The sequence below is a fragment of the Bombina bombina genome, chromosome 5, assembly GCF_027579735.1.
Source record: "Bombina bombina isolate aBomBom1 chromosome 5, aBomBom1.pri, whole genome shotgun sequence".
Taxonomy (NCBI): Eukaryota; Metazoa; Chordata; class Amphibia; order Anura; family Bombinatoridae; genus Bombina; species Bombina bombina.
The window spans coordinates 510,871,951-510,898,839 of NC_069503.1; the positions used below are offsets into that span (position 1 = coordinate 510,871,951).

At 39.3% G+C, this 26,889-nt stretch overlaps 1 protein-coding gene across 2 annotated transcripts in view; it reads left to right on the top strand.

Moving 5' to 3' along the window:
* The window catches only part of VPS41 (VPS41 subunit of HOPS complex), an 809,562-nt gene that overhangs the window by 538,074 nt on the left and 244,599 nt on the right, over nucleotides 1-26,889 (top strand). For both annotated transcript variants that reach the window (XM_053714423.1, XM_053714424.1), the window contains exon 11: nucleotides 26,291-26,388. In XM_053714423.1, coding sequence (XP_053570398.1) covers nucleotides 26,291-26,388 — 98 coding nt within the window. The remainder of the gene's footprint in view (nucleotides 1-26,290; nucleotides 26,389-26,889) is intronic.

The window sequence follows — 26,889 nt, forward strand, 5'->3', positions numbered from 1 at the left end:
AGAATTCCAGCGTATTTGCGGTTGACGGCTTGATAAATATTCCTCTCTATCTGAACCATGAAAGAAAAATTCTTGCAAAACTGCTGCCATATAGTACTCTAGACACATGCACACTCCTGAGCTTTTTTCAACTAAAGATACCAAGAAAACAGAAAATTTAATAATAGAAGTAAATTCAAAAGTTGTTTAAAACGACGTGCTTTGTCTGGTTCATGAAAGAAAAATGTTGGGTTTCTTATCACTTTAACTTGAGCAGTGTTAGCATACAATAGCACTAATCATGTTGTGCTCCACTTGTAATCTAGGCCAATTACTATTTCAAGAACACTACTTATTGGGATCCTCTTTGTTAGATTTCCTGCACTAAGGATTTCTTGTTTGGGTTCATTGGGATTCTGGGAATTTAAATCTTATTGGAAATTCATATTTTTTTTCAGTCAAAATAGATCTTGGAGATTTAATCTACTTATTCTTCAAAAAGACAAAACGCTAGTTGTGTATAGTTCTGAAACATTTATGATTGTAAGAGTTCCCGTTTCAGGAAATTCTTGCCCTGCAACAGGAGCAAAATAGAGCAAAAGGATATATACTTTCTACCCATAACATTTTAAGTTGATCAAATTGGCCGTTGTTTCTCTAGTCCCTACATTTGCTCCTAAATTTGAATGTTTCCAGTTTACCAATAAAAGTGTTATAACTTGGTGCCTTTTCTGTCTAACCAAATCTCAAAGTGTCCTTTCAAAGATGTGTTATACATTATTAGTCTATTGTTCCCCAAAGTAACACAGTACTCTGAGCTCAAGGGAGGTAGTTTTATAATCATTAATGGACTCTGTTGCAGATCAATCTTGAGCTCAGACATTGAGCTCCCATCTGCACCAGCATTAATGTAAGATTTATTCTTGTAATAGTCATCTTGCAATGAAGTTAGGGCCGGCTCAGCCATGGGACCAAGTGGGTCCAATGGACCCAGGCAGCACTTGACAAGCGGCAGCACTTCAGTGACTGAGTCAGTCACTGTCAGGCCCAAACTACTCCTGTCCTATGTCTCCATGGGACAGGCTCCCAGCAGCATAGCCTCATCATGCACAAAGACACAGAACCAGTCAGGGGCCACATTCAAGGAGGGACAAGTGCATCTCTACCCAAACTTACTTTCCACTTATTGTGCATAAGCATTTCTTGCATGAAGGTAGGCAGGCAAGCTTAGTAAGGTCAGCGGTCAGGATGATGCTAATCAGTTATTTTATTACTGGGGGGGGCATCATTGCATTCTCAGACCCAGGCAGCACAATTTCTTGAGCCAGCCCTGAATGAAGGATATTTCTCACATCCTTAGTTTGACAGAAATCCTTCCTAACCCTAAGACTTAGAAAGAGCACTTCCTAAGTTTCAAGGATGAGATCTGCATGTCTAGAAATTGATTTCATGTAGTGCTGTAATCATAGAGTAGACACCTCCTACAAGCCAATCAGCAACAAAAGTTTTCTAATGTAAAAATGGTTTTGCACGTATATATAAAAAAACACACTGAAATTACCTGTGACCATACTGGATAACACCATACTAGATAACATTAGGAAGTAACATCGCCAAACAAATACAAATGCTTCCTGGTTGATCAGTTACAGTTCAAAAAATTGAAAGGGCTTTTACGCTAATTAAAATGAGAAAAATATATAACCCAGCAACCACTCATGCCTTTTATACTTGTAAATGCCTTGTTCAAGTCCCTTAAAGAGATATACACTACACACGTGGTTTTGGAGCACAAAAGATAAATTGTACCCACCTATTAGCATCACTACCCACTATTAAAAAGGATCAATTAGAAGGCCCTTCAACCTGCAATGTAATCGTTAACGCCGCAAAAATCACTATTTTGTTTGCCTTTAATTGTTAATTATGTTTTTTTATTATGAAATCGCATGATAATTGTTTTGTGTTGTTTTTTGGAAATAACAGTTTTCAGTTTATGGGGTATAAATGCCAGAAGCATTTTGAGAATGTGATCAGAAATCATATCTGCCCTTAAAAAAGTGCAAAATTGTGATCAACGTCCTTTAACTGCACATAAGAGCACATAAGAGCACATACGAGTATTAGTGCACATTCTTGATACAAACTTTACAAATAATTTTGGTTTACTTTTAGCCAAAGAAAGAGCTAAATATTTTTGTAAGTTGAATAGCCCAGTAATCATTTATTTTGTAGGCTGGTGAAATCTGACTGTTGTCCAAAACAATTTTATTCTGTGTAAGTATGGCACTGCTGACACCATGTCAAGATTTAATTCAAGAACTGGGTTTTCACATTCTTTGTAGATCAAACCTTGTTTCAATTCCATAAGCAATATCTGTAAAGCCAGAAGTACTTGCAGTTAGTGGAAAGCCTGCCTCGGAATATTGCCTTTGGATGAATGATATTCTGGCACCCACGTCTCAGATAGCTTTGCTTTAAAATTAATGAAAAGGAATGGTGTGAAATGTAAGGCATTGTTCTACATGAGCATTCTGCCATCTTAGGAGACAAAGTGACCATTAACCTGTTTGCTACAAGGGACAGCAGTGCTTTATTTTTCAATGACAATTAATGTTGATTTGTGCAAACCTAATACCTTTATAAAATATATGAAATATTTCTAAGTTACCTAAATTGATTTTTAAGAATTAAAGGAGCATTAAACGCACAATGGTACTACTGTGTTACATAGTAAAAAGCAGCAAATATAAATATATATATCATGAAAAAAGCAATTGTATGGAACGTTACTAAAAAACAAATACTGTTCCATCTAAAAGAAAACACTTCAAAATGTGTTGCAGTGCTTTGTTGTTTTTTATTTTTTACTGGACTAAGTTGTAGAAATCATGCACTTCCTGTTAGTTTCCCCATAAGTTTTAACAGCTATTCTTTTTACCCTTTATCAACCAAAACATATTTTTAACATGTTTAACTGCTGCTCTAAAATAGTAATATGTCCCTTTAAATTAATATGAAAATGAATACTATGTGCATATTTGTGTACAACCTATACCTAGATATCAGTTGCTAATGGTCTAATAATGGGCAGTCACATGCCACCTGAAGCTTGAAAACAAAAAGTAGTTTTCCATGGAATCATCAATTACTAGTGGGAATATCACTCCTGGCCAGCAGGAGGAGGCAAACAGCACTACCGCAAAGCTGCTATATATGTCACTTCCCTTACCCATAATAACCAGTCATTCTCTTTGCCTGCGGTGCAGGTGGAGGTAAAGTTTTGGTGTCTGATCTACAATCAAGATTTCTCCAACATAGGTGTGTCCGGTCCACGGCGTCATCCTTACTTGTGGGATATTCTCTTCCCCAACAGGAAATGGCAAAGAGCCCAGCAAAGCTGGTCACATGATCCCTCCTAGGCTCCGCCTACCCCAGTCATTCTCTTTGCCGTTGTACAGGCAACATCTCCACGGAGATGGCTTAGAGTTTTTTAGTGTTTAACTGTAGTTTTTATTATTCAATCAAGAGTTTGTTATTTTAAAATAGTGCTGGTATGTACTATTTACTCAGAAACAGAAAAGAGATGAAGATTTCTGTTTGTATGAGGAAAATGATTTTAGCAACCGTTACTAAAATCCATGGCTGTTCCACACAGGACTGTTGAGAGGAATTAACTTCAGTTGGGGGAACAGTGAGCAGTCTCTTGCTGCTTGAGGTATGACACATTCTAACAAGACGATGTAATGCTGGAAGCTGTCATTTTCCCTATGGGATCCGGTAAGCCATGTTTATTAAGATTGTAAATAAGGGCTTCACAAGGGCTTATTAAGACTGTAGACTTTTTCTGGGCTAAATCGATTCATTATTAACACATATTTAGCCTTGAGGAATCATTTAATCTGGGTATTTTGATAAGATTATATCGGCAGGCACTTTTTTAGACACCTTTCTCTTTAGGGGCTTTCCCAAATCATAGGCAGAGCCTCATTTTCGCGCCGGTGTTGCGCACTTGTTTTTGAGAGGCATGACATGCAGTCGCATGTGTGAGGAGCTCTGATACATAGAAAAGACTTTCTGAAGGCGTCATTTGGTATCGTATTCCCCTTTGGGCTTGGTTGGGTCTCAGCAAAGCAGACACCAGGGACTGTAAAGGGGTTAAAGTTAAAAACGTCTCCGGTTCCGTTATTTTAAGGGTTAAAGCTTCCAAATTTGGTGTGCAATACTTTTAAGGCTTTAAGACACTGTGGTGAAATGTTGGTGAATTTTGAACAATTCCTTCATATTTTTTCGCAATTGCAGTAATAAAGTGTGTTCAGTTTAAAATTTAAAGTGACAGTAACGGTTTTATTTTAAAACGTTTTTTGTACTTTGTTATCAAGTTTATGCCTGTTTAACATGTCTGAACTACCAGATAGACTGTGTTCTGAATGTGGGGAAGCCAGAGTTCCTTCTCATTTAAATAAATGTGATTTATGTGACAATGACAATGATGCCCAAGATGATTCCTCAAGTGAGGGGAGTAAGCATGGTACTGCATCATTCCCTCCTTCGTCTACACGAGTCTTGCCCACTCAGGAGGCCCCTAGTACATCTAGCGCGCCAATACTCCTTACTATGCAACAATTAACGGCTGTAATGGATAATTCTGTCAAAAACATTTTAGCCAAAATGCACACTTATCAGCGTAAGCGCGACTGCTCTGTTTTAGATACTGAAGAGCATGACGACGCTGATAATAATGGTTCTGAAGGGCCCCTAAACCAGTCTGATGGGGCCAGGGAGGTTTTGTCTGAGGGAGAAATTACTGATTCAGGGAACATTTCTCAACAAGCTGAACCTGATGTGATTACGTTTAAATTTAAGTTGGAACATCTCCGCATTCTGCTTAAGGAGGTATTATCCACTCTGGATGATTGTGACAAGTTGGTCATCCCAGAGAAACTATGTAAAATGGACAAGTTCCTAGAGGTCCCGGGGCTCCCAGAAGCTTTTCCTATACCCAAGCGGGTGGCGGACATTGTAAATAAAGAATGGGAAAGGCCCGGTATTCCTTTCGTCCCTCCCCCCATATTTAAAAAATTGTTTCCTATGGTCGACCCCAGAAAGGACTTATGGCAGACAGTCCCCAAGGTCGAGGGAGCGGTTTCCACTTTAAACAAACGCACCACTATACCCATAGAAGATAGTTGTGCTTTCAAAGATCCTATGGATAAAAAATTAGAAGGTTTACTTAAAAAGATGTTTGTTCAGCAGGGTTACCTTCTACAACCAATTTCATGCATTGTCCCTGTCGCTACAGCCGCGTGTTTCTGGTTCGATGAGCTGGTAAAGGCGGTCGATAGTGATTCTCCTCCTTATGAGGAGATTATGGACAGAATCAATGCTCTCAAATTGGCTAATTCTTTCACCCTAGACGCCACTTTGCAATTGGCTAGGTTAGCGGCTAAGAATTCTGGGTTTGCTATTGTGGCGCGCAGAGCGCTTTGGTTGAAATCTTGGTCAGCTGATGCGTCTTCCAAGAACAAGCTACTTAACATTCCTTTCAAGGGGAAAACGCTGTTTGGCCCTGACTTGAAAGAGATTATCTCTGATATCACTGGGGGTAAGGGCCACGCCCTTCCTCAGGATCGGCCTTTCAAGGCCAAAAATAAACCTAATTTTCGTCCCTTTCGTAGAAACGGACCAGCCCAAAGTGCTACGTCCTCTAAGCAAGAGGGTAATACTTCTCAAGCCAAGCCAGCTTGGAGACCAATGCAAGGCTGGAACAAGGGAAAGCAGGCCAAGAAACCTGCCACTGCTACCAAGACAGCATGAAATGTTGGCCCCCGATCCGGGACCGGATCTGGTGGGGGGCAGACTCTCTCTCTTCGCTCGGGCTTGGGCAAGAGATGTTCTGGATCCTTGGGCGCTAGAAATAGTCTCCCAAGGTTATCTTCTGGAATTCAAGGGGCTTCCCCCAAGGGGGAGGTTCCACAGGTCTCAGTTGTCTTCAGACCACATAAAAAGACAGGCATTCTTACGTTGTGTAGAAGACCTGTTAAAAATGGGAGTGATTCATCCTGTTCCATTAGGAGAACAAGGGATGGGGTTCTACTCCAATCTGTTCGTAGTTCCCAAAAAAGAGGGAACGTTCAGACCAATCTTAGATCTCAAGATCTTAAACAAGTTTCTCAAGGTTCCATCGTTCAAAATGGAAACCATTCGAACAATTCTTCCTTCCATCCAGGAAGGTCAATTCATGACCACGGTGGATTTAAAGGATGCGTATCTACATATTCCTATCCACAAGGAACATCATCGGTTCCTAAGGTTCGCATTCCTGGACAAGCATTACCAGTTCGTGGCGCTTCCTTTCGGATTAGCCACTGCTCCAAGGATTTTCACAAAGGTACTAGGGTCCCTTCTAGCTGTGCTAAGACCAAGGGGCATTGCTGTAGTACCTTACTTGGACGACATTCTGATTCAAGCGTCGTCCCTTTCTCAAGCAAAGGCTCACACGGACATTGTCCTGGCCTTTCTCAGATCTCACGGATGGAAAGTGAACGTGGAAAAGAGTTCTCTATCTCCGTCAACAAGGGTTCCCTTCTTAGGGACAATAATAGACTCCTTAGAAATGAGGATTTTTCTGACAGAGGCCAGAAAAACAAAACTTCTAGACTCTTGTCGGATACTTCATTCCGTTCCTCTTCCTTCCATAGCGCAGTGCATGGAAGTGATAGGTTTGATGGTAGCGGCAATGGACATAGTTCCTTTTGCGCGCATTCATCTAAGACCATTACAACTGTGCATGCTCAGTCAGTGGAATGGGGACTATACAAACTTGTCTCCGAGGATACAAGTAAATCAGAGGACCAGAGACTCACTCCGTTGGTGGCTGTCCCTGGACAACCTGTCACAAGGGATGACCTTCCGCAGACCAGAGTGGGTCATTGTCACGACCGACGCCAGTCTGATGGGCTGGGGCGCGGTCTGGGGATCCCTGAAAGCTCAGGGTCTTTGGTCTCGGGAAGAATCTCTTCTACCGATAAATATTCTGGAACTGAGAGCGATATTCAATGCTCTCAAGGCTTGGCCTCAGCTAGCGAGGGCCAAGTTCATACGGTTTCAATCAGACAACATGACAACTGTTGCGTACATCAACCATCAGGGGGGATCAAGGAGTTCCCTGGCGATGGAAGAAGTGACCAAAATCATTCTATGGGCGGAGTCTCACTCCTGCCACCTGTCTGCTATCCACATCCCAGGAGTGGAAAATTGGGAAGCGGATTTTCTGAGTCGTCAGACATTGCATCCGGGGGAGTGGGAACTCCATCCGGAAATCTTTGCCCAAGTCACTCAACTGTGGGGCATTCCAGACATGGATCTGATGGCCTCTCGTCAGAACTTCAAAGTTCCTTGCTACGGGTCCAGATCCAGGGATCCCAAGGCGGCTCTAGTGGATGCACTAGTAGCACCTTGGACCTTCAAACTAGCTTATGTATTCCCGCCGTTTCCTCTCATCCCCAGGCTGGTAGCCAGGATCAATCAGGAAAGGGCATCGGTGATCTTGATAGCTCCTGCGTGGCCACGCAGGACTTGGTATGCAGATCTGGTGAATATGTCATCGGCTCCACCATGGAAGCTACCTTTGAGACGAGACCTTCTTGTTCAAGGTCCGTTCGAACATCCGAATCTGGTCTCACTCCAGCTGACTGCTTGGAGATTGAACGCTTGATCTTATCGAAGCGAGGGTTCTCAGATTCTGTTATCGATACTCTTGTTCAGGCCAGAAAGCCTGTAACTAGAAAGATTTACCACAAAATTTGGAAAAAATATATCTGTTGGTGTGAATCTAAAGGATTCCCTTGGGACAAGGTTAAGATTCCTAAGATTCTATCCTTCCTTCAAGAAGGATTGGAAAAAGGATTATCTGCAAGTTCCCTGAAGGGACAGATTTCTGCCTTGTCTGTGTTACTTCACAAAAAGCTGGCAGCTGTGCCAGATGTTCAAGCCTTTGTTCAGGCTCTAGTTAGAATCAAGCCTGTTTACAAACCTTTGACTCCTCCTTGGAGTCTCAACTTAGTTCTTTCAGTTCTTCAGGGGGTTCCGTTTGAACCCTTACATTCCGTTGATATTAAGTTATTATCTTGGAAAGTTTTGTTTTTGGTTGCAATTTCTTCTGCTAGAAGAGTTTCAGAATTATCTGCTCTGCAGTGTTCTCCTCCTTATCTGGTGTTCCATGCAGATAAGGTGGTTTTACGTACTAAACCTGGTTTTCTTCCAAAAGTTGTTTCTAACAAAAACATTAACCAGGAGATTATCGTACCTTCTCTGTGTCCGAAACCAGTTTCGAAGAAGGAACGTTTGTTGCACAATTTGGATGTTGTTCGCGCTCTAAAATTCTATTTAGATGCTACAAAGGATTTTAGACAAACATCTTCCTTGTTTGTTGTTTATTCCGGTAAAAGGAGAGGTCAAAAAGCAACTTCTACCTCTCTCTCTTTTTGGATTAAAAGCATCATCAGATTGGCTTACGAGACTGCCGGACGGCAGCCTCCCGAAAGAATCACAGCTCATTCCACTAGGGCTGTGGCTTCCACATGGGCCTTCAAGAACGAGGCTTCTGTTGATCAGATATGTAGGGCAGCGACTTGGTCTTCACTGCACACTTTTACCAAATTTTACAAGTTTGATACTTTTGCTTCTTCTGAGGCTATTTTTGGGAGAAAGGTTTTGCAAGCCGTGGTGCCTTCCATCTAGGTGACCTGATTTGCTCCCTCCCATCATCCGTGTCCTAAAGCTTTGGTATTGGTTCCCACAAGTAAGGATGACGCCGTGGACCGGACACACCTATGTTGGAGAAAACAGAATTTATGTTTACCTGATAAATTACTTTCTCCAACGGTGTGTCCGGTCCACGGCCCGCCCTGGTTTTTTAATCAGGTCTGATAATTTATTTTCTTTAACTACAGTCACCACGGTATCATATGGTTTCTCCTATGCAAAAATTCCTCCTTAACGTCGGTCGAATGACTGGGGTAGGCGGAGCCTAGGAGGGATCATGTGACCAGCTTTGCTGGGCTCTTTGCCATTTCCTGTTGGGGAAGAGAATATCCCACAAGTAAGGATGACGCCGTGGACCGGACACACCGTTGGAGAAAGTAATTTATCAGGTAAACATAAATTCTGTTTTTTTTATTTTAAAAGCAGAGTAGGTTTGCTCTAATCTTTCTAAAAGGTCTAGCCTTAGCCCATGTCAGTCTCTTCAGTAGGGCAGTGGTGGTATTTGAGCAATTGGGAACTTGTGGGGTACAATCCTCACTGTGTTTTCCCAAAACATTTTGCTGCCCTATTTAGATAGCCTGAGTAGGTTTACTCAGTCTTTCTATATTCCCACAGGTCCATGTGAGGGATGGCATCCTCTCAAACCAGGTGAGCTGTCCTACTGCCGGACAGATAAATGTTAAGGTGTCAGTTTTATTTTTCAATGTAAGCAGGGAAAAATGTTGCACTTATTCAGCTGAAACGCTGCAGGGGGACATTTTTTATTATTCCTGTCAGGGTGCAGGTTTTTATGGCAGTTTTTGCAGGCACGGTTAGTGTGAGGAGTTATTTATTTTATTGATGGCCCAGTGAGGATCCGTTTTTAGTAACAGATTATGTACTTTTATTGGAGGTTTTATTGTTTTTGCTTTCTGGAATCTGGATTGTGAACGGGATCGTTTTTTTTCCTCAGTTTGCTGAGGGTTGCAGGACAGGTAGGGCACCTCAGTAATTCTGCGGAGGTGTAGAGTGTTGCCTGGGGTATGTTTTCTTGATTTGGTAAATTTAAAAGGAACTTTTATTTATAGAGTTTTTTTGTTCTGTATTATATCGATTGTTAAAAGATAATAAAAAAAAGTTTTAAAAAAATGTTTTTGATTTTTGATTTGCTTTTTTTTGTATTATGGATCAATAGGCTGTACAGCATGTTACCTGTAGCTTATGTTTTGATGCACAGGTGGAACCCCCAGTAAAATATATTATCAGGGATATTTGTGATACTGATGTAATACCACAAATCCCCTATAGGAGGCGCTAATAACTAGGGGCAGAGTAAAGTACTGGAATTGTAATACAATCAATATGCCCCTGGTAATACCATATATGTGAATAGAATTATAAATCTAAAAATTATAAAAAGCAATAATAATTAAAAAATAATAATAATAAAAAATATATATTAAAAAATGGTTAAAATATATATATACAGACGTATCAAATGGTCAAATGGAAAAGTTCAAATGAAATCCAAATAAGTCCAGAAATAGATAGATAAGGCAGCTCTCGGTCTTCACCCAAACGATGGTGTATCTTCAAAGAATGGTTAACTGCAAGGAAAACAGAAACAGAGGCGCCACATGTGTAGATCAATCAAAACTGACAAAATCCAAGCAAGATGAGATACAGGATACTCACAAACGTGAAGGCACTCTCTTGTGCCTGTAGGGGCAGGCTGGTATTTAACAGCAAACCAGCTGGCTGTACCAAAGGATCCCCGTCAGGATATCCGATAGTTGTGGTGGATCTCACAACAGCAACCCTTAACTAGGTTACTTCCAGCAAAAAGGAAAATATGTCCAGAGGGGAGGAAGGCTAAACAGCCTTATGGTTACTGGCAAGGGAAATGCCACACGAACACCAGATTTGTTAAAAAAGTTTCAAGTATTTTATTTTTCAAAAGATAAAAAATACCATCAGTAACAAATTACAGCTGGGTGTGTTATATGGCAAGTCTCCTTGTATATGCAGAGATAATAGCGACGCGTTTCTCAGGGAAGACCCTGTTTCATCAGGCTTGTATACTCTAAAACAGTTTAAATCCCCTTTATATAGGGATCAGTAACCATATGTTTGCGATAAACCCTCCCCTTCCTTAACATCAACCAATAAAACCTTTCCTTTCCAAAAACTCCCACTTGTTGCCTTAATTAGAAGTTTATTATAATTTTTTCTTATGTACTATGTTCACTTGATAAGGAATCCATGAGCAATAACCCTAGTGTGGTTGTCTGTGAAATTAGATCTAAATAATGATGTGTCGATTATGAGATCGTTATAAGTGTATAAATGTAAACAAACTCCGTTCATTATTATGAATTCACAATCACCTTCACACTATTTGTAACGGTCTTTACACACACTTATGTTGCATTAGCCACAAGTGTCCTAAACATGACCATTCACTTTTATTTTTTATAACATATTTAGTATAATATATAACATCTCACACAGTACATCCTTCACTCTCACCATTATTACTACTACTAATATAATGGTGGGGATTAATATATCTCATAAGGTGAAAAGGGAAAGTCACTTCTATTACCAATCACTTGTAATGCGCACTGACATTATATATTCATGTCAAAAATCTGTGAGAGTTTTCAGTTACAATTATATAGGGTGAGTAGAGTATTGAGTTTTACAGTAACTAGTTTTTATATATACAATTTATTATCTTTTTTGGTGCCCCCACTATCATATTGGGGAGCGCAATATGTTCATCTGCAAAAGTATTATAAGTTGACCCAATGCGCTTTCGTGGGGAAACTTTAAGTGAATGTCCAATAGACAATAAGAGAGCGTTTTTGATATGACACACAGAAGCATGATGGTAATTGTAGTTAATCAGAGCAAGATGGTAGCTACAGTTCATTGTAATGTGACACTAACCAATTAAATGGATCAATAAGTACAAGCCCCCTCCAGGAACAAAAAGACTACAAAGTAACAGTCACGCTAACACATTATCCCGGTTACTTCCGGTATAGAATATAGAAGCATGATGGTACTTGTAGTCATTTAGATTAGCCGGTTAGAGAATAACATGCAATCACGCAGACACATTTTCCTTGTAGTTCCGGCACAGAGGCATGATGGTACTTGCAGTCATCAGACTAGGAGCACATAAACCAATTAGATGCCTCAAATTATACAAGCCCCCTTAAGATGGCTTGCAATTGGTCAAGGAACGATTACCTACGGAGTTTGTTTACATTTATACACTTATAACGATCTCATAATCGACACATCATTATTTAGATCTAATTTCACAGACAACCACACTAGGGTTATTGCTCATGGATTCCTTATCAAGTGAACATAGTACATAAGAAAAAATTATAATAAACTTCTAATTAAGGCAACAAGTGGGAGTTTTTGGAAAGGAAAGGTTTTATTGGTTGATGTTAAGGAAGGGGAGGGTTTATCGCAAACATATGGTTACTGATCCCTATATAAAGGGGATTTAAACTGTTTTAGAGTATACAAGCCTGATGAAACAGGGTCTTCCCTGAGAAACGCGTCGCTATTATCTCTGCATATACAAGGAGACTTGCCATATAACACACCCAGCTGTAATTTGTTACTGATGGTATTTTTTATCTTTTGAAAAATAAAATACTTGAAACTTTTTTAACAAATCTGGTGTTCGTGTGGCATTTCCCTTGCCAGTAACCATAAGGCTGTTTAGCCTTCCTCCCCTCTGGACATATTTTCCTTTTTGCTGGAAGTAACCTAGTTAAGGGTTGCTGTTGTGAGATCCACCACAACTATCGGATATCCTGACGGGGATCCTTTGGTACAGCCAGCTGGTTTGCTGTTAAATACCAGCCTGCCCCTACAGGCACAAGAGAGTGCCTTCACGTTTGTGAGTATCCTGTATCTCATCTTGCTTGGATTTTGTCAGTTTTGATTGATCTACACATGTGGCGCCTCTGTTTCTGTTTTCCTTGCAGTTAACCATTCTTGGAACCCCCAGTACCTTTTTGTTCTTCATGTATTGAAAGAACTTTATCTTATAGAAATAGACTTTTTGACCCTGAACCATCATTAGCTAAGGTGGATGCTGTTCAGGAGCCTCCTGTTTCAGATGTGCCGCAGCGGTCTCCTCAAGCGTCCTAATCCTATTTATCTGCACATGCAGTGCACTGCTTTTCTCTCATGTTCCGTCTGGGGTTACTTTGCAAGATATTGCTGCCCAGGTATACTCTGCGGTATCTTAGGTGCTGTCTGCTTTTCCTATGCTGCAGGGAAAACGCAATAGGAAATTTAAAGAAACAGTAACTAAGGTTTCTGATCCTGAAGTGGCTAATCAAAGTATTTCCACTCAGAAGTCTGAGGATGAAGATTCTTCGGGTGCATCTGAGGGTGAAATCTCAGATTCAGGCAGTATAATTCCTTCTGCTGATGCTGAAGTTGTGTACTTCAGATTTAAGCTGGAACACCTCCGATTGTTACTTAAGGAGGTTTTGGCTACCTTGGATGACTGATACTACTATCGTTATTAACCCTAAGAAGTCTAGTAAGCTGAACAAGTATTTTGATGTTCCCTCTGCGGTAGAGGTATTTCCTGTTCCAGGCCATGCTTCTAAGATTATTGCACGGGAGTGGGAGAGACCTGGTATTTCTTTTTCTCCATCTCCTATTGTTAAGAAAATGTTTCCTATAGCTGACTCTATTAAAGAGTAGTGGCAAATGGCTCCTAAGGTGGAAGGAGCTATTTCCACTTTGGCTAAGAGGACCACTTTTCCCATAGAGGATAATTGTTCTTTTAAGGATCCAATGGATAAGAAATTGGAGGCATTATTAAAGAAAATGCATGTTCACCAAGGTCTTCAATGGCAGCCTGCTGTGTTTATTGCTACTGTTACCAGTGCTGCAGCTTAATGGTTTGATGCCTTGTCTGATTCTATTCAGACAGATACTCCTCTTGAGGAGATCCAGGACAGGATTAAGGCTCTTAAGTTAGCCAATTCCTTTATTACTGATGCTTCCTTACAGGTCATTAAACTAGGAGCAAAAATGTCTGGTTTTGCGGTCCTAGCTCGCAGAGCCCTTTGGTTAAAATCCTGGCCTGTGGATGTTTCTTCTAAATCTAAGTTATTAGCTATTCCCTACAAGGGTAAGACCTCGTTTGGGCCTTGTTTGGCTGAAATTATTTCAGATATCACAGGAGGAAATGGATCATTAAGAAGAATAAGCAGAAAGGGCGTCAGAGTAATTTTCATTCTTTTCGTAACTTTAGAGGTAAACCCTCCACTTCCTCTTCCAAACAGGAACTATCTAAGTATTCCTGGAGGTCTGGTCAGTCTTGGAACAAGGGGAAACAGCCTAAGAAAACTGTGGCTGACTCCAAGTCAGCATGAAGGGTCGGCCCCCGATCCAGGAATGGATCTCGTAGGGGGCAGGCTTTCTCAATTTGCTCAGGCTTCGATATGAGATGTCCCAGACCTGTGGGCCGTGGAAATTGGATCTTAGGGGTACAAGATAGAATTCAAGACGTTTTCTCCCAGAGGCAGGTTTCTGCTCCCAAGATTATCTGTAGACCAGATAAAGAGAGAGGCATTCTTAAATTGTATCAAGGATCTTTTTACCCTTATAGTTGTAGTTCCAGTTCCTCCGCAGGAACAGAGTCTGGGATTTTATTCAAATCTGTTTGTGGTTCCCAAGAAAGAGGGGACTTTCAGACCTATTTTAGTGTTTAAACAAGTTCCTCAGAGTATCGTCCTTCAAGATGGAGACTATACGTTCCATTCTTCCTTTGGTTCAAGAGGGTCAGTTCATGACAACCATAGACCTAAAGGATGCGTACACTCATGTTCCCATCCACAGGGATCATCACAAGTTTCTGAGATTCGCTTTTCTAGACAAGCACTTTCAGTTTGTGGCTCTTCCATTCGGCCTTGCCACAGCTCCCAGAATTTTCTCAAGGGTCCTGGGGGCTCTTTTGGCAGTGACCCAGTCTCGGGGCATTGCATTAGTGCCTTATCTGGACGACATTCTGTTTCAGGTGCCATCTTTTCATCAAGCAAACTCATACGGAGATCTTGTTGTCTTGTCTTCACTCCCACGGTTGAAAGGTGAATCTGGGAAAGATTATGGTTTTAAGGGACCATAATAGACTCCCTAATAATGAAGATATTTCTGACAGAGGTCAGAAAAACAAAGATTTTCAGCTCTTGTCTTGTCCTTCAGTCCTCTCCTCGACCGTCAGTGGCTATATGCATGGAGGTAAATGGTCTGATGGTAACTTCCATGGACATAATTCTGTTTGCTCAGTTCCATCTCAGAACTCTGCAGTTATGCATGTTAAGGCAATGGAACGGGGACTATGTGGATCTGTCTCCGCAAATAGTTCTGGATCAGGCGACAAGGGGCTCTCTTCTGTGGTGGTTGTCTCAGGAACACCTCTCCCAGGGAACTTGCTTTCGCAGACCTTCCTGGGTGATCATAACCACGGGTGCCAGCCTTCTAGGTTGGGGAGCAATTTGGGGGTCATTGAAGACTCAGGGTCTTTGGACTCAAGAGGAGTCAGTTCTCCCTATAAATATTCTAGAACTGAGAGAAATTTTCTATGCTCTACTGGCCTGGCCTCAGTTAGCCTTAGCCCGGTTTATCAGGTTTAAGTCGAACAATATAACATGGGTGGCATACATCAACCACCAAGGGGGAACTCAGAGTTCCTTGGCCATGACAGAGGTGGCCTGGATAATCCAGTGGGCGGAGTCTCACAACTGTTGTCTTTCTGCAATTCACATCCCAGGAGTGGACAATTGGGAGGCGGATTTTCTGAGTCGACAGACCTTTCATCCGGGGGAGTGGGAACTCTATCCGGAAGTATTTTCCAGTTTAATCCTCAATTGGAGGCAGCCAGAACTGGATCTCATGTTTTCTCTGCAGAATGCCAAGCTTCTGAGGTACGGCTCTGGGTCAAGGGATCCACATGCTTTCTTGATAGATGCTCTGGCGGTCCCTTGGAATTTCAGTTTAGCTTACATATTTCCTCTGTTCGCTCTTCTGCCAAGAGTCATTGCTCGGCTCAAGCATGAGAGGGTATCAGTGATTCTCATACCGCCGGCGTGGCCTCGCAGGATCTGGTATGCAGATCTAGTGGAAATGTCGTCTCTACCTCCGTGGAGACTCCCTCTGAGGAAGGACCTTCTACTTCAGGGTCCTTTTCTTCATACAAATCTTGTTTCTCTGAAGCTGACTGCTTGCTTGGAGATTGAACGCTTGATTTTATCTAAGTGTGGGTTTTCAGTCGTCATGGAGACCATGATTCAGACTCTTAAGCCTGTGACAAGAAAGTTTAATATAAGATATCGCGTAAATATCTGTATTGGTGTGACTCCAGAGGCTTCTCTTGACGTAGAGTCAGGATTCCTAGGATTTTTTATTTTTTCCAGGAGGGTCTGGAGAAGGGTTTGTCGGCTAGTACTCTGAAAGGTCAGATTTCTGCGTTGTCTATTTTATTGCATAAGCATTTGGCGGATGCGCCAGACTTGCAATCCTTTTGTCAGGCCTTGGCTAGGATCAGGCCTGTGTTTAAGTCTGTTACTCCTCCCTGGAGTCTTAACCTTGTTCTTAGAGTTTTACAGCGGGCTCCGTTTGAACCTATGCATTCCTTAGATATTAAGATGTTATCTTGGAAAGTTTTGTTTCTTGTTGCTATTTCTTCTGCTCTGAGAGTTTCGGAACTCTCGGCTCGGCAGTTTGATTCTCCTTATCTAATTTTTCATTCTGATAAGGTGGTTCTACGTATTAAATTAGGTTTCCTACCTAAGGTTGTTTCAAACAAGAATATTAATCAGGAGATTGTGGTTCCTTCTTTGTATCTTAATTCTCCTTCTCCTAAGGAGCGTTTGTTGCACAATCTACATGTTGTGCATGCTTTGATGTTTTATCTTCAGGCGACTAAGGACTTTCGTCAGTCTTCTACTTTGTTTGTTTTTCTGGGAAGTGCAAGGGTCAGAAAGCTACGGCTACTTCTCTTTCTCTTTGACTAAGGAGTATTATTAATTTGGCCTATGAGACTGCTGGACAGCAACCTCCTGAGAGAATCACTGCTCATTCCACAAGGGCTGTTTCTTCTTCCTGGGCATTTAGAAATGAAGCTTCTGTGGAACAGATTTGCAAGGCTGCAACTTGGTCCTCTTTGCATACTTTTTCAAAGTTTTATAAATTTGATACTTTTGTCTCAGCTGAGGCTTCTTTTGGGAGAAGGATTCTTCAGGCAGTGGTGCCTTCTGTTTAGGTTGACCTGTTTTGTTCCTCCCTTATCATCTGTGTCCTTTAGCTTGGGTATTGCTTCCCACTAGTATTTGATGATTCCGTGGACTCACCCTATCTTAGGAAAGAAAACATAATTTATGTTTACCTGATACATTTATTTCCGGATATGGTGAGTCCACGGCCCACCCTTTATTTAAGACAGTTATTTTTTCTAAAACCTCAGGCACCTCTACACTTTTGTGTTATCTTCTTTTTCCATTTTTCCTTCGGCCGAATGACTGGGGATTATGGGTTAGTGAAGTGACATATATAGCAGCTTTGCTGTAGTGCTCTTTGCTTCCTCCTGCTGGCCAGGAGTGATATTCCCACTAGTAATTGATGATTCCGTGGACTCACCATATCCGGAAAGAAAGAAATTTATCAGGTAAGCATAAATTATAGTAACATAGTAGATGAAGTCCATCGAGTTCAACCTATACAAATCTAAAATATATACAAAAAGCTCCAGTTAAGCTTAAATAATCCCACTAAAAGGTGACCCATTTAATACTAGCAATCATATCCATGAATTTTGTTTATAGACAGAAATGCATCCAAATAATTTTTAAATGTATCTAGGGTATTGGCATTCACTACCTCCTTTGGTAATGAGTTCCACAATTTTATTGCTCTTACAGTGAAAAAATGTTTCCGTTGCAAGAGATTAAATCTCCTTTCCTCCAACCTTAAATAGTGACCTCTGGTCACAAACAATTTTCTTGGAATAAACAGAGCTTCTGCCATCTCTGTATATGGGCCTTGAATATATTTATATAAAGTAATCATGTCACCTCTTAAGCGCCTTTTTTCTAAAGAAAACAGACCCAGTTTGGCTAGCCTCTCCTCATAGGTTAAATTCTCCAATCTCCATTTTTTTATTGATAAAGGGATTATCTGTTTGTAATGAAATACACACAATTACTTCAAAAATGGTAGAAAAATATTGTGAGAATACAGTTTATGCAATATCCATTTGCAACGGTAGTTAGTCTTTTTTTAAGGCATTGTAAAGTCAAAATTAAACGTTCATATGTCTGACAGTTTACAGTTTACTAGAAAATGTTTATTCTTTAAATAGATAGTCCATTTATTACCCTTTCCCCAGTTTTGCATAACCTACAGTTATATTAAAGGGACAGTCAAGTCCAAAATAAACTTTCATGATTCAAATAGGGCATACAATTTTAAACAACTTTCAAATGTACTTTTATCACCAATTTTGCTTTCTTTTCTTGGTATTCTTAGTTGAAAGCTAAACCTTGGAGGCTCATATGCTAATTTCTTAGACCTTGAAGGCCGCCTCTTATGTGAATGCAATTTGACAGTTTTTCACCACTAGAGGGCGTTAGTTCATGTGTGTCATATAGATAATATTGAGCTCACGCATGTGAAGTTACCTAATAATAAGCACTGATTGGCTAAAATGCTATTCTGTCAAAAGAACTGAAATAAGGAGGCAGTTTGCAGAGGCTTAGATACAAGGTAAAAAATAGACACTCAAAAAATATGATTTAGTAACTGGCGCCTAGATGGAATACAAGCTCACTATAAAAGAGTCCCTAACAGATTCTTGGATAATAGCAGTAGTAATTTAAGCTTAGGGGATAATTAGATAGATGGACACATAGACTCAGGTTGAACAGTCAAATTATTGATGAAATCTATATATTTATTGTAGAGATCGATCTCTCACGATAAGGTGATTAAAAAGATTACAATATATTAAAAATTAAAGGAAAAATAAAAGCGATAAATATAATTAAATATAATTAAAATTTTACACAAATTAAAAATTATAATAAAAAATCCACATTTGGATCAGTCCAAAGGAACAATGAATACCAGAAGGATTATCATATAATTCAGATAAATCTCTAAAAGATTACCATTAGAGTTGAGGAGATAGTACAATTAGGATAATATTCAAAAACACATTGATAAAATGACAAATTGACAAATGAAAATGAAAAAAATGATAATGCCAATAATAACTTGATAAAATGACAAAATAACGAGTCAAAAAATAACAAATCATACAAAATACAAAATTAATGAGAAATGTATATGAAAAGAATCAATAAGGGGTAACCTTGGGGTTATTTAGCTCAAAATAGGCATAAGAGTGATGGTCTAGGAACTAATTACTAAAATGCTATATTCTAAATAGTCAATACTTGGTGAAGATAATATCTGGGGTGTAATACTCAGTAAATATTAATAAATATGTTGTAGTGAATCAGTGGGAAAAAGGTGCTACAAATATATGCATAAAAACTCAAATGTAACAAAGGATGCAAAAATATAACATTACAACAAATCAGTGGTGAAAAATTATGGTAAAAAAATATATGTGAATAGTGTTATACAATAGTGTGTGATATATATCACTAAATAAATCAACAATCTGACCAATGTGCTTATGGCCACCAAGAGAGTGCCAGCACAATTAAAAAAACTAAAGGAGATCTCTAATAATTAATAAATGTCCATGGGCCAACACTTTTGATCCTAGTGATAAGTCACAAGTTGAAAGAAATGTATCCTATTCAATGGTGATCCTTTATTCGTATTTTCCGGTTATAGATGATAACCAAAAGAAGAAGAGAAAAAGACTATACAAACAACGTTTGAAGGTGGGTTCTATAAGTAATAGACTCACTCAATCAACCGATCCTGGAAGAATAAAAAGCCTCACAAATCCTGTTGTGGAATCACGTCTACGCGTTTCAGCCCTTTTCAAGGGCCTTTCTCAAGACATAATGAGGCTAGATCTATTGTGTTAATTTAAAGGAAAGGAGATCCAATCAAAATTAACTCTATTTGGCGCCAAAGATTTGAGTCTGCCGTGTACATGACGACGATAACGCCACTTCCGGTACGCCACTACCAACGTCATTTCCGGTTCGGCTCTAACGATAGCGAACGGAAGCCATATAGGAAATGGGCATATGAATAACAAACTGGCAGTGGGGTTTAGGATTATGTATGTAACCAATTAATGGTACTGGTTATTCTTAGAAAATATATATAGAAATGGCCACTAATAGTATAAATCCATGCCAATTTGATGGATTCAATTAGTATAGGTCCAGAGTATAATCTGATCATTTTGGGATTTTAGGCCAAATATCCTCCAGTATTAACATGATGGCAATTTTATTTTTATAAATTTATAACAGATAAGAAATAGCAATTGTCAAAAACATGTGGATCAAAAGTATAATATTATAATACACAATTTATATATATATATATACAATTAAGAAATAAATTGAAAAATCAACTTTTTGACTTCTTTAATACATATAATAGATAAAAATCAATGAAAACAATAAAAATCAAAGAGACCTATAGGTCTCATTAATAACATAAACACCATATATATAATTCTACAATGGAGTTTATGTTAGAATTGCTAGATGTTACTAGTCATCAAAGATCTGAATGGCGTTTGGAATAATCCCACTCATTGGGAATTACGGTTTGGAGAGCTAGTATGATAATACATGCCCTATAACCTCAATCTTCCTTTATCAGCCTTGGAATTGGTTAAAATAGGTGTACTACCTCGAAGTTGGTGTTTAATCCTTTAGGGTGGATACAGTCCAAATTGAAAATCCATTTAGATTCAGTCTTCAGTAATCTTTGTTACATGTCACCCCCTCTCTAGTTTGTTTGTAATTTGCTTATCCCCATAAATTTAAAACTTTTATCACTACCTCTATGTACTTCTTTGAAGTGTTAATATATGGGCAGATCTACTTTCTTCCATTTAATCTGTAGTAAATGCTCTTGGATTCTATCTTTGAGCTGTCTTATGGTCCCACATACTGCAAACCACACCCCCATTCAATGAGATAGATGACAAAATTATCTGTACATCTAATAGTCTGCTTTATTTTAAATATCTCATTAAAGATCTTAGATTTGAACATACCAGTCTTTTTACCATGCTCACAGGCTTTACACAGATGGCACGGAAAGAAGCCTTCTAGCTTCTTACCCATCACCCCCAAACAGCTGGTAGATTTCTTGGTGCTAGGGACGCTGGGAGTCTGTGAGAATGGTAAAAAAAAACTGGTATATTAGCTTCAACAAGTATTGGTTATTTAGAATACAGCATTTTAGTCATTAGTTCCTAGACCATCACTCTTATGCCTATTTTGAGCTAATTAACCCCAAGGTTACCCCTTATTGATTCTTTTCATATACATTTCTCATTAATTTTGTATTTTGTATGATTTGTTATTTTTGCCTCGTTATTTTGTCATTTTATCGAGTTATTATTGGCATTGTCAATTTTTTGCATTGTCAATTTGTCATTTTATCGAGGTGTTTTTAAATATTATCCTAATTGTACTATCTCCTCAACTTATATGATAATCCTTCTGGTATTCATTGTCCCTTTGGACTGATCCAAATGTGTATTTTTTATTATAATTTTTAATTTGTGTAAAATTTTAATTATATTTATTTTAAAAGAGAAGGGGGGAGAGAGCAAAAGAGAGGGGAGAGGGGGAGCAAAATAGAGAGGAGAGAGAGAGCAAATAAGAGGGGAGAGGGAGAGCAAAAGAGAGAGGAGAGCAAAAGAGAGAGGAGAGCAAAAGAGAGGGGGAAGAGAGCAAAAGAGAGAAGGGGAGAAGGAGAGCAAAAGAGAGGGGGAGAGAGCAAAAGAGAGGGGGGAGAGAGCAAAAGAGAGGGGGAGAGAGAGCACAAAAGAGAGGGGGAGAGAGAGAGCAAAAGAGAGGGGGAGAGAGAGCAAATCAGATCTGGAGAGAGAGAAAAAGAGAGGGGAGAGAAGGAGCAAAAGAGAGGGGAGAGAGAGAGATCAAATTAGAATGGGGGAGAGAGCAAAAGAGAAGGGTGGAGAGAGCAATAAAGAAGGGGGGAAGAGAGCAAAAGAGAAGGGGGTGAGAGCAAAAGAGAAGGGGGAGAGAGCAAAAAGAGAAGGGGGAGAGAGCAAAAAAGAAGGGGGAAAGAGCAAAAGAGAGGGGTGAGGGAGAGCAAAAGAGAGAGGAGAGAGAGTAAATGAGGGAGGGAGGGAGAGCAAAAGAGATGGGAGAGCAAAAAAGAGCGGAGAGAGAGCAAAAGAGGGGGAGAGAGAGTGCAAAAGAGAGGGGGAGAGAGAGAGCAGAAGAGAGGGGGAGAGAGAGAGAGTAAATGAGAGCTGGAGTGAGAGCAAAAGAGAGTGGAGAGAGAGTAAATGAGAGCTGGAGTGAGAGCAAAAGAGAGTGGAGAGAGAGAGCAAATGAGAGGGGGGAGAGAGAGCAAATGAGAGGGGGGAGAGAGAGCAAATGAGAGGGGAGAGAGAGAACAAATGAGAGGGGGGAGAGAGAGCAAAAGAAAAGGGGGAGAGAGCAAAAGAGAGGGGGAGAGAGCAAAAAAGAGGGGGAGAGAGAGCACAAAAGAGAGGGGGGAGAGAGCAAAAGAGAGGGTGAAAGAGAGTGCAAGAGAGAGGGGGAGAGAGCAAAAGAGAGGGGGAGGGAGAGAGAGAGCAAATGAGAGCTGGAGAGAGAGCAAAAGAGAGGGGAGAGAGAGCAAAAGAGAGGGAAGAGAGAGCAAAAGAGAGGGGAGAGAGAGCAAAATAGAAGGGGGAGAAAGAGAGGAGAAGAGGGGGAGAGAGAGCAAAAGAGAGGGGGAGAGCAAAAGAGAGGGGGAGAGAGAGCAAAAGAATGGGGGGAGAGAGAGCAAAAGGGGTGGTGAAAGAATCCACCTGGATGGCAGGGTGGTGAAAGAATCTGCATCCAGGTGGATTCTGAAAATGGCAGGGTGGTTCCGTCACCACAATAGAACGCCCTTCCAAAAATGGCAAGGTGGTTCCGTCACCACAAAATACTGCCTTCTGGGCAGGCTTTCCCACTTATTTATATAAAAGAAGAGTTACAAAATAGGTTGTTTCTACATCTGTAGCTTAAACAAAAATTAGACTGCCCTTTGGGCAGGCTTATCGACTAGTATTAATATAACTGTGTTGGTTATGCAAAACTGTGGAATGGGTAATAAAGGGATTATCTATCTTTTTAAACAACAAAAATTCTCATGTTGACTGTCCATTTATTATACTTCTAACCTCTGTGATTACCTTGTATTTAAAGGGACATGAAACCCAAATCTTTCCTTTCATTTTTTAGAAAGAGCGTGCATTTTTACATAACTTTACATTTTATTCTATTATGTAATTTGCTTCATTCTCTCAATATCTTTTTAAGAAAAACATGTTTAAAGGATTCCAAAACTTTTGTTTTTTGTTCATACCTGGACCACACATTTCATAATACAAACATTTACATATTATAAATTACCTACTTTTAAACTCCAAGGATGTTTCCTGACATAATAAAATTAAACTTTAATTTTCGATGATGATGTCATCAATCCCCACCCTCCAATATGGGTTGTGCACGATAAGAATACATTTCCAACCGGATTGCGCTATCATGCATATAATTAAGTGACAATTTCGTCACCATGTGCATGCGTACTGTGATCCCTAAACTCGCGCATGCGTACTGCGACCCATGAGCGTCCAAATCATAAACAAAATAAATGTTTCATTAATTATTTGTTTGTAATTAATGTAAATAGGGTATTAATGCTTGTTATTTGTAGGGAGATTCTCGCAGTGCACCGCTCCTACCTGCTCTGTACAGCTCCGTCATCCGCTCTGCTATCGATACAGCGGGTCTGCTAGTTTGCTGAGAGTAACGTAAAGGTAGATTCAGCATATCGCGCATGCGCATCATCCGCTCTGCTATTGATACAGCGGGTCTGCGCATGCGCATCACGGCAATAAGTCGCCATTTGTATAACCTGGGTTATCGGTCGGGATTAGACGATGCAAAAGCATAGTCGGCGGTGGGTTTGGAAATAGTTTCATTTTACTAATAGGATTTCTACTAAACTGTAGTTATTTGAAACAGAATGTACATTACAAAATGATGTAAAATTTATACATTTTGCAATTGCATATAACTTTTTTTTGTGGGTTTAGTGTCCCTTTAAATAGGCTTTGGAGCTGTAGATTGGTGGCTGCACATATAAGCCTGATGTTATTAGCTCACTCACGTGCATTGATATTTCTTCAACAAAGGTTACTGAAAGAATTAAGCAAATTAGATAATAAGTAAATTGGAATGTTTTTTAAAATTGTATTTTTTAGCTGAATCATGAAAGATAGATTATGGGTTTTATGTCCCTTTAAGCCTCTGCAGACTGTCCCCTTATCTCAGTTCTTTTGACAGACTTGCATTTTAGCCAATCAATGCTGAAAAAACTCCACAGGGGTGTGCACAATTTTATCTATATGGCACACATGAACTAGCACTGTCTAACTGTAAAAACGATCAAAATGCACTGAGATAAGAGGCGGCTTTTTACAGCTTAGAAATTTTCATATGAGTCTACTTAGGTTTAGCTTTCAACAACAAATTCCAAAAGAACTAAGAAAATTTCATAACAGAAGTAAATTGGAAAGTTGTTGAAAATTGCATGCACTATTTGAATCAAGTTACATTTTTACTAGAATGTCCCTTTAAATTTTAACAACTTTCCAATTTACTTCTTTTATTAAATTTGCCTAGTTCTCTAGGAATTTGTGTTTAAAATTAAATGTACAAATCCTCAGCAGCAACAATGCATTTCTTTGAACTAGCTGGTTGATTGGTGGCTGTACATATGTCTCGTGTCATTGGCTCACCCGGCGTGTTCAGCTAAAGCCCAGTAGTGCATTGCTGCTCCCCAACAAAGGATACAGTGAGAATGAAGCACATTTGATAGTAGAAGTAAATTGAAAAGTTGTTAAAAAATGTATTTGCTCTATCTGAATTATGCAAGAAAAAGGCTTGTTTCATGTCCCTTTAAATAGATGGTTTTTGTATCTATTATTTTGAAAGCTTAAAGGCAAAATATTTTACAGTACAGGTAGCCCTCAGTTTACGCCGGGGTTAGGTTCCAGAAGGAATGGTTGTAAATCGAAACCATTATAAATGGAAACCCAGTTTATAATGTAAGTCAATGGGAAGTGAGGGAGATAGGTTCCAGGCCCCTCTCAAAATTGTAATAAGTAACACTTAATACATTATTTTTAAAGCTTTGAAATAAAGACTTTAAATGCTAAACAGCGTTATAAATGTAATAAAATAATCACACAACACAGAATATATAATTAAACTAAGTTAAATGAACAAAAACATTTGCTAAACAGCATTATAAACCTAATAAAATAATCACACAACACAGACTTCACTTGCATTTTCTGCAAACAGTTCTTTCTATGCATTCCAAACTGGACTGATTTATAGACAGGAAGATCTTGTTCCTTCTAAATCTGCTCGATAGCTCAGGTCTGGTTAAACTGATTTATTTCAGCTTGCTTGGCTTTGCTGCAACACAAGCGGAAAGCTCCACCTACTGGCTATTTTAATAAATGCACTGCTTCTCAATGCTTTTCAATAGCAGTCACATGACTGGAAAAAAAGGTTGTTATTCTGAAACGGTGTAAATTGAACCGTTGTAAAACGAGGGCCACCTGTATTGTGTTTGTTTTCATGTTCCTGGGCTTAATAAACAAGCTCTTCCTTGTGGGAGTTATTTCTGGCATCCATTGACTAATAAATACCAGGGTATTAGATGCACCCCCTGTTACTGTTACTTTACATTCAAACAGCTTTGACTAAACCTTTTTTCATACAAAACAAGTGTTTTAACATGTTTAAAGGGACAGTCAACACAAAAATTGTTGTTGTTTAAAAGATAGATAATGCCTTTACTACCCATTCCCCAGATTTGCACAACCAACATTATTATATTAATATTATTTATAACCTTTAAACCTCTAAATTTCTGTAAATTTCCTCCATTATGTGATTCTTAAAGGGGCATAACAGTGCCAATAAGAAACTGCTATATTGTATTAGAACATTTTATGTGTGCACTATTGATTGGATAAATCTATATGTTTAACCCCTGCAAAGCAGAAGAGCACTACTGGGAGTCTTTTCAAAATGTCATGCCCTATCAGAACCATGAGAGTTTCCTGGAGTGATTTGGGCAGGATGCTTGACAGTCCACAGGGGGCAGAAGAGAATACTAGTGCAATAATAAATGTGTCAGCTAGTGCTGCCTTGCTGGAGGACAGGGTCCCTTGCTGGGAAACTTGTCTCCCTTTACCTTTGTTTACTAGCTTATTACCATCAGTTGTTTTCTGAATTGTATTTGTTTTTCATTCTTTCTACAGTTACCCAGTTTGAAACAGAGTTCTTCATTAGTGGAATAGCTCCTCTCTGCGATCAGTTTGTGATGTTATTCTTTGTGAAGGAGACGTCTGATAAAGCGGTAATTATAACTTTATAAAAAATTCAAACTAGTAGTAGAAGTTTAGGTTAAAGTTCACTAGTAGGAGATGGTACAGCTTAATTTTTTGTTTGTTTGTTTTAGCAGTTTATTCCACTTGATAATACAAATTTTATAAAAATGAATAGTAAAATGTTTTGCCATTTAATATAGAGTTTATGTTTTGCTTTTAAATAAAAATATTTTTCATAAAAATAATGGTTTAAAAAGCAAAATTAGTTTATATGGAAATTATTATTGTCTTTTTAGGTATTATTGAACAGCAACATTTAGATTCTGTTTGCCATGTGTTTCTTAAAGTGTAAAATTAAAATAGAAAATAAAAACAGTAACAACGAATGAGGCATGTGAAGTCAGGTCACAAATTTACTGACATACAGATTGCCATGGTGACATGACTTGTTGCCATGCAACATAGGAGTCAACAGTACAAGTACATTTACAAAATAATTGATGATGGTCACTCTTGCAGGGCTATCTATT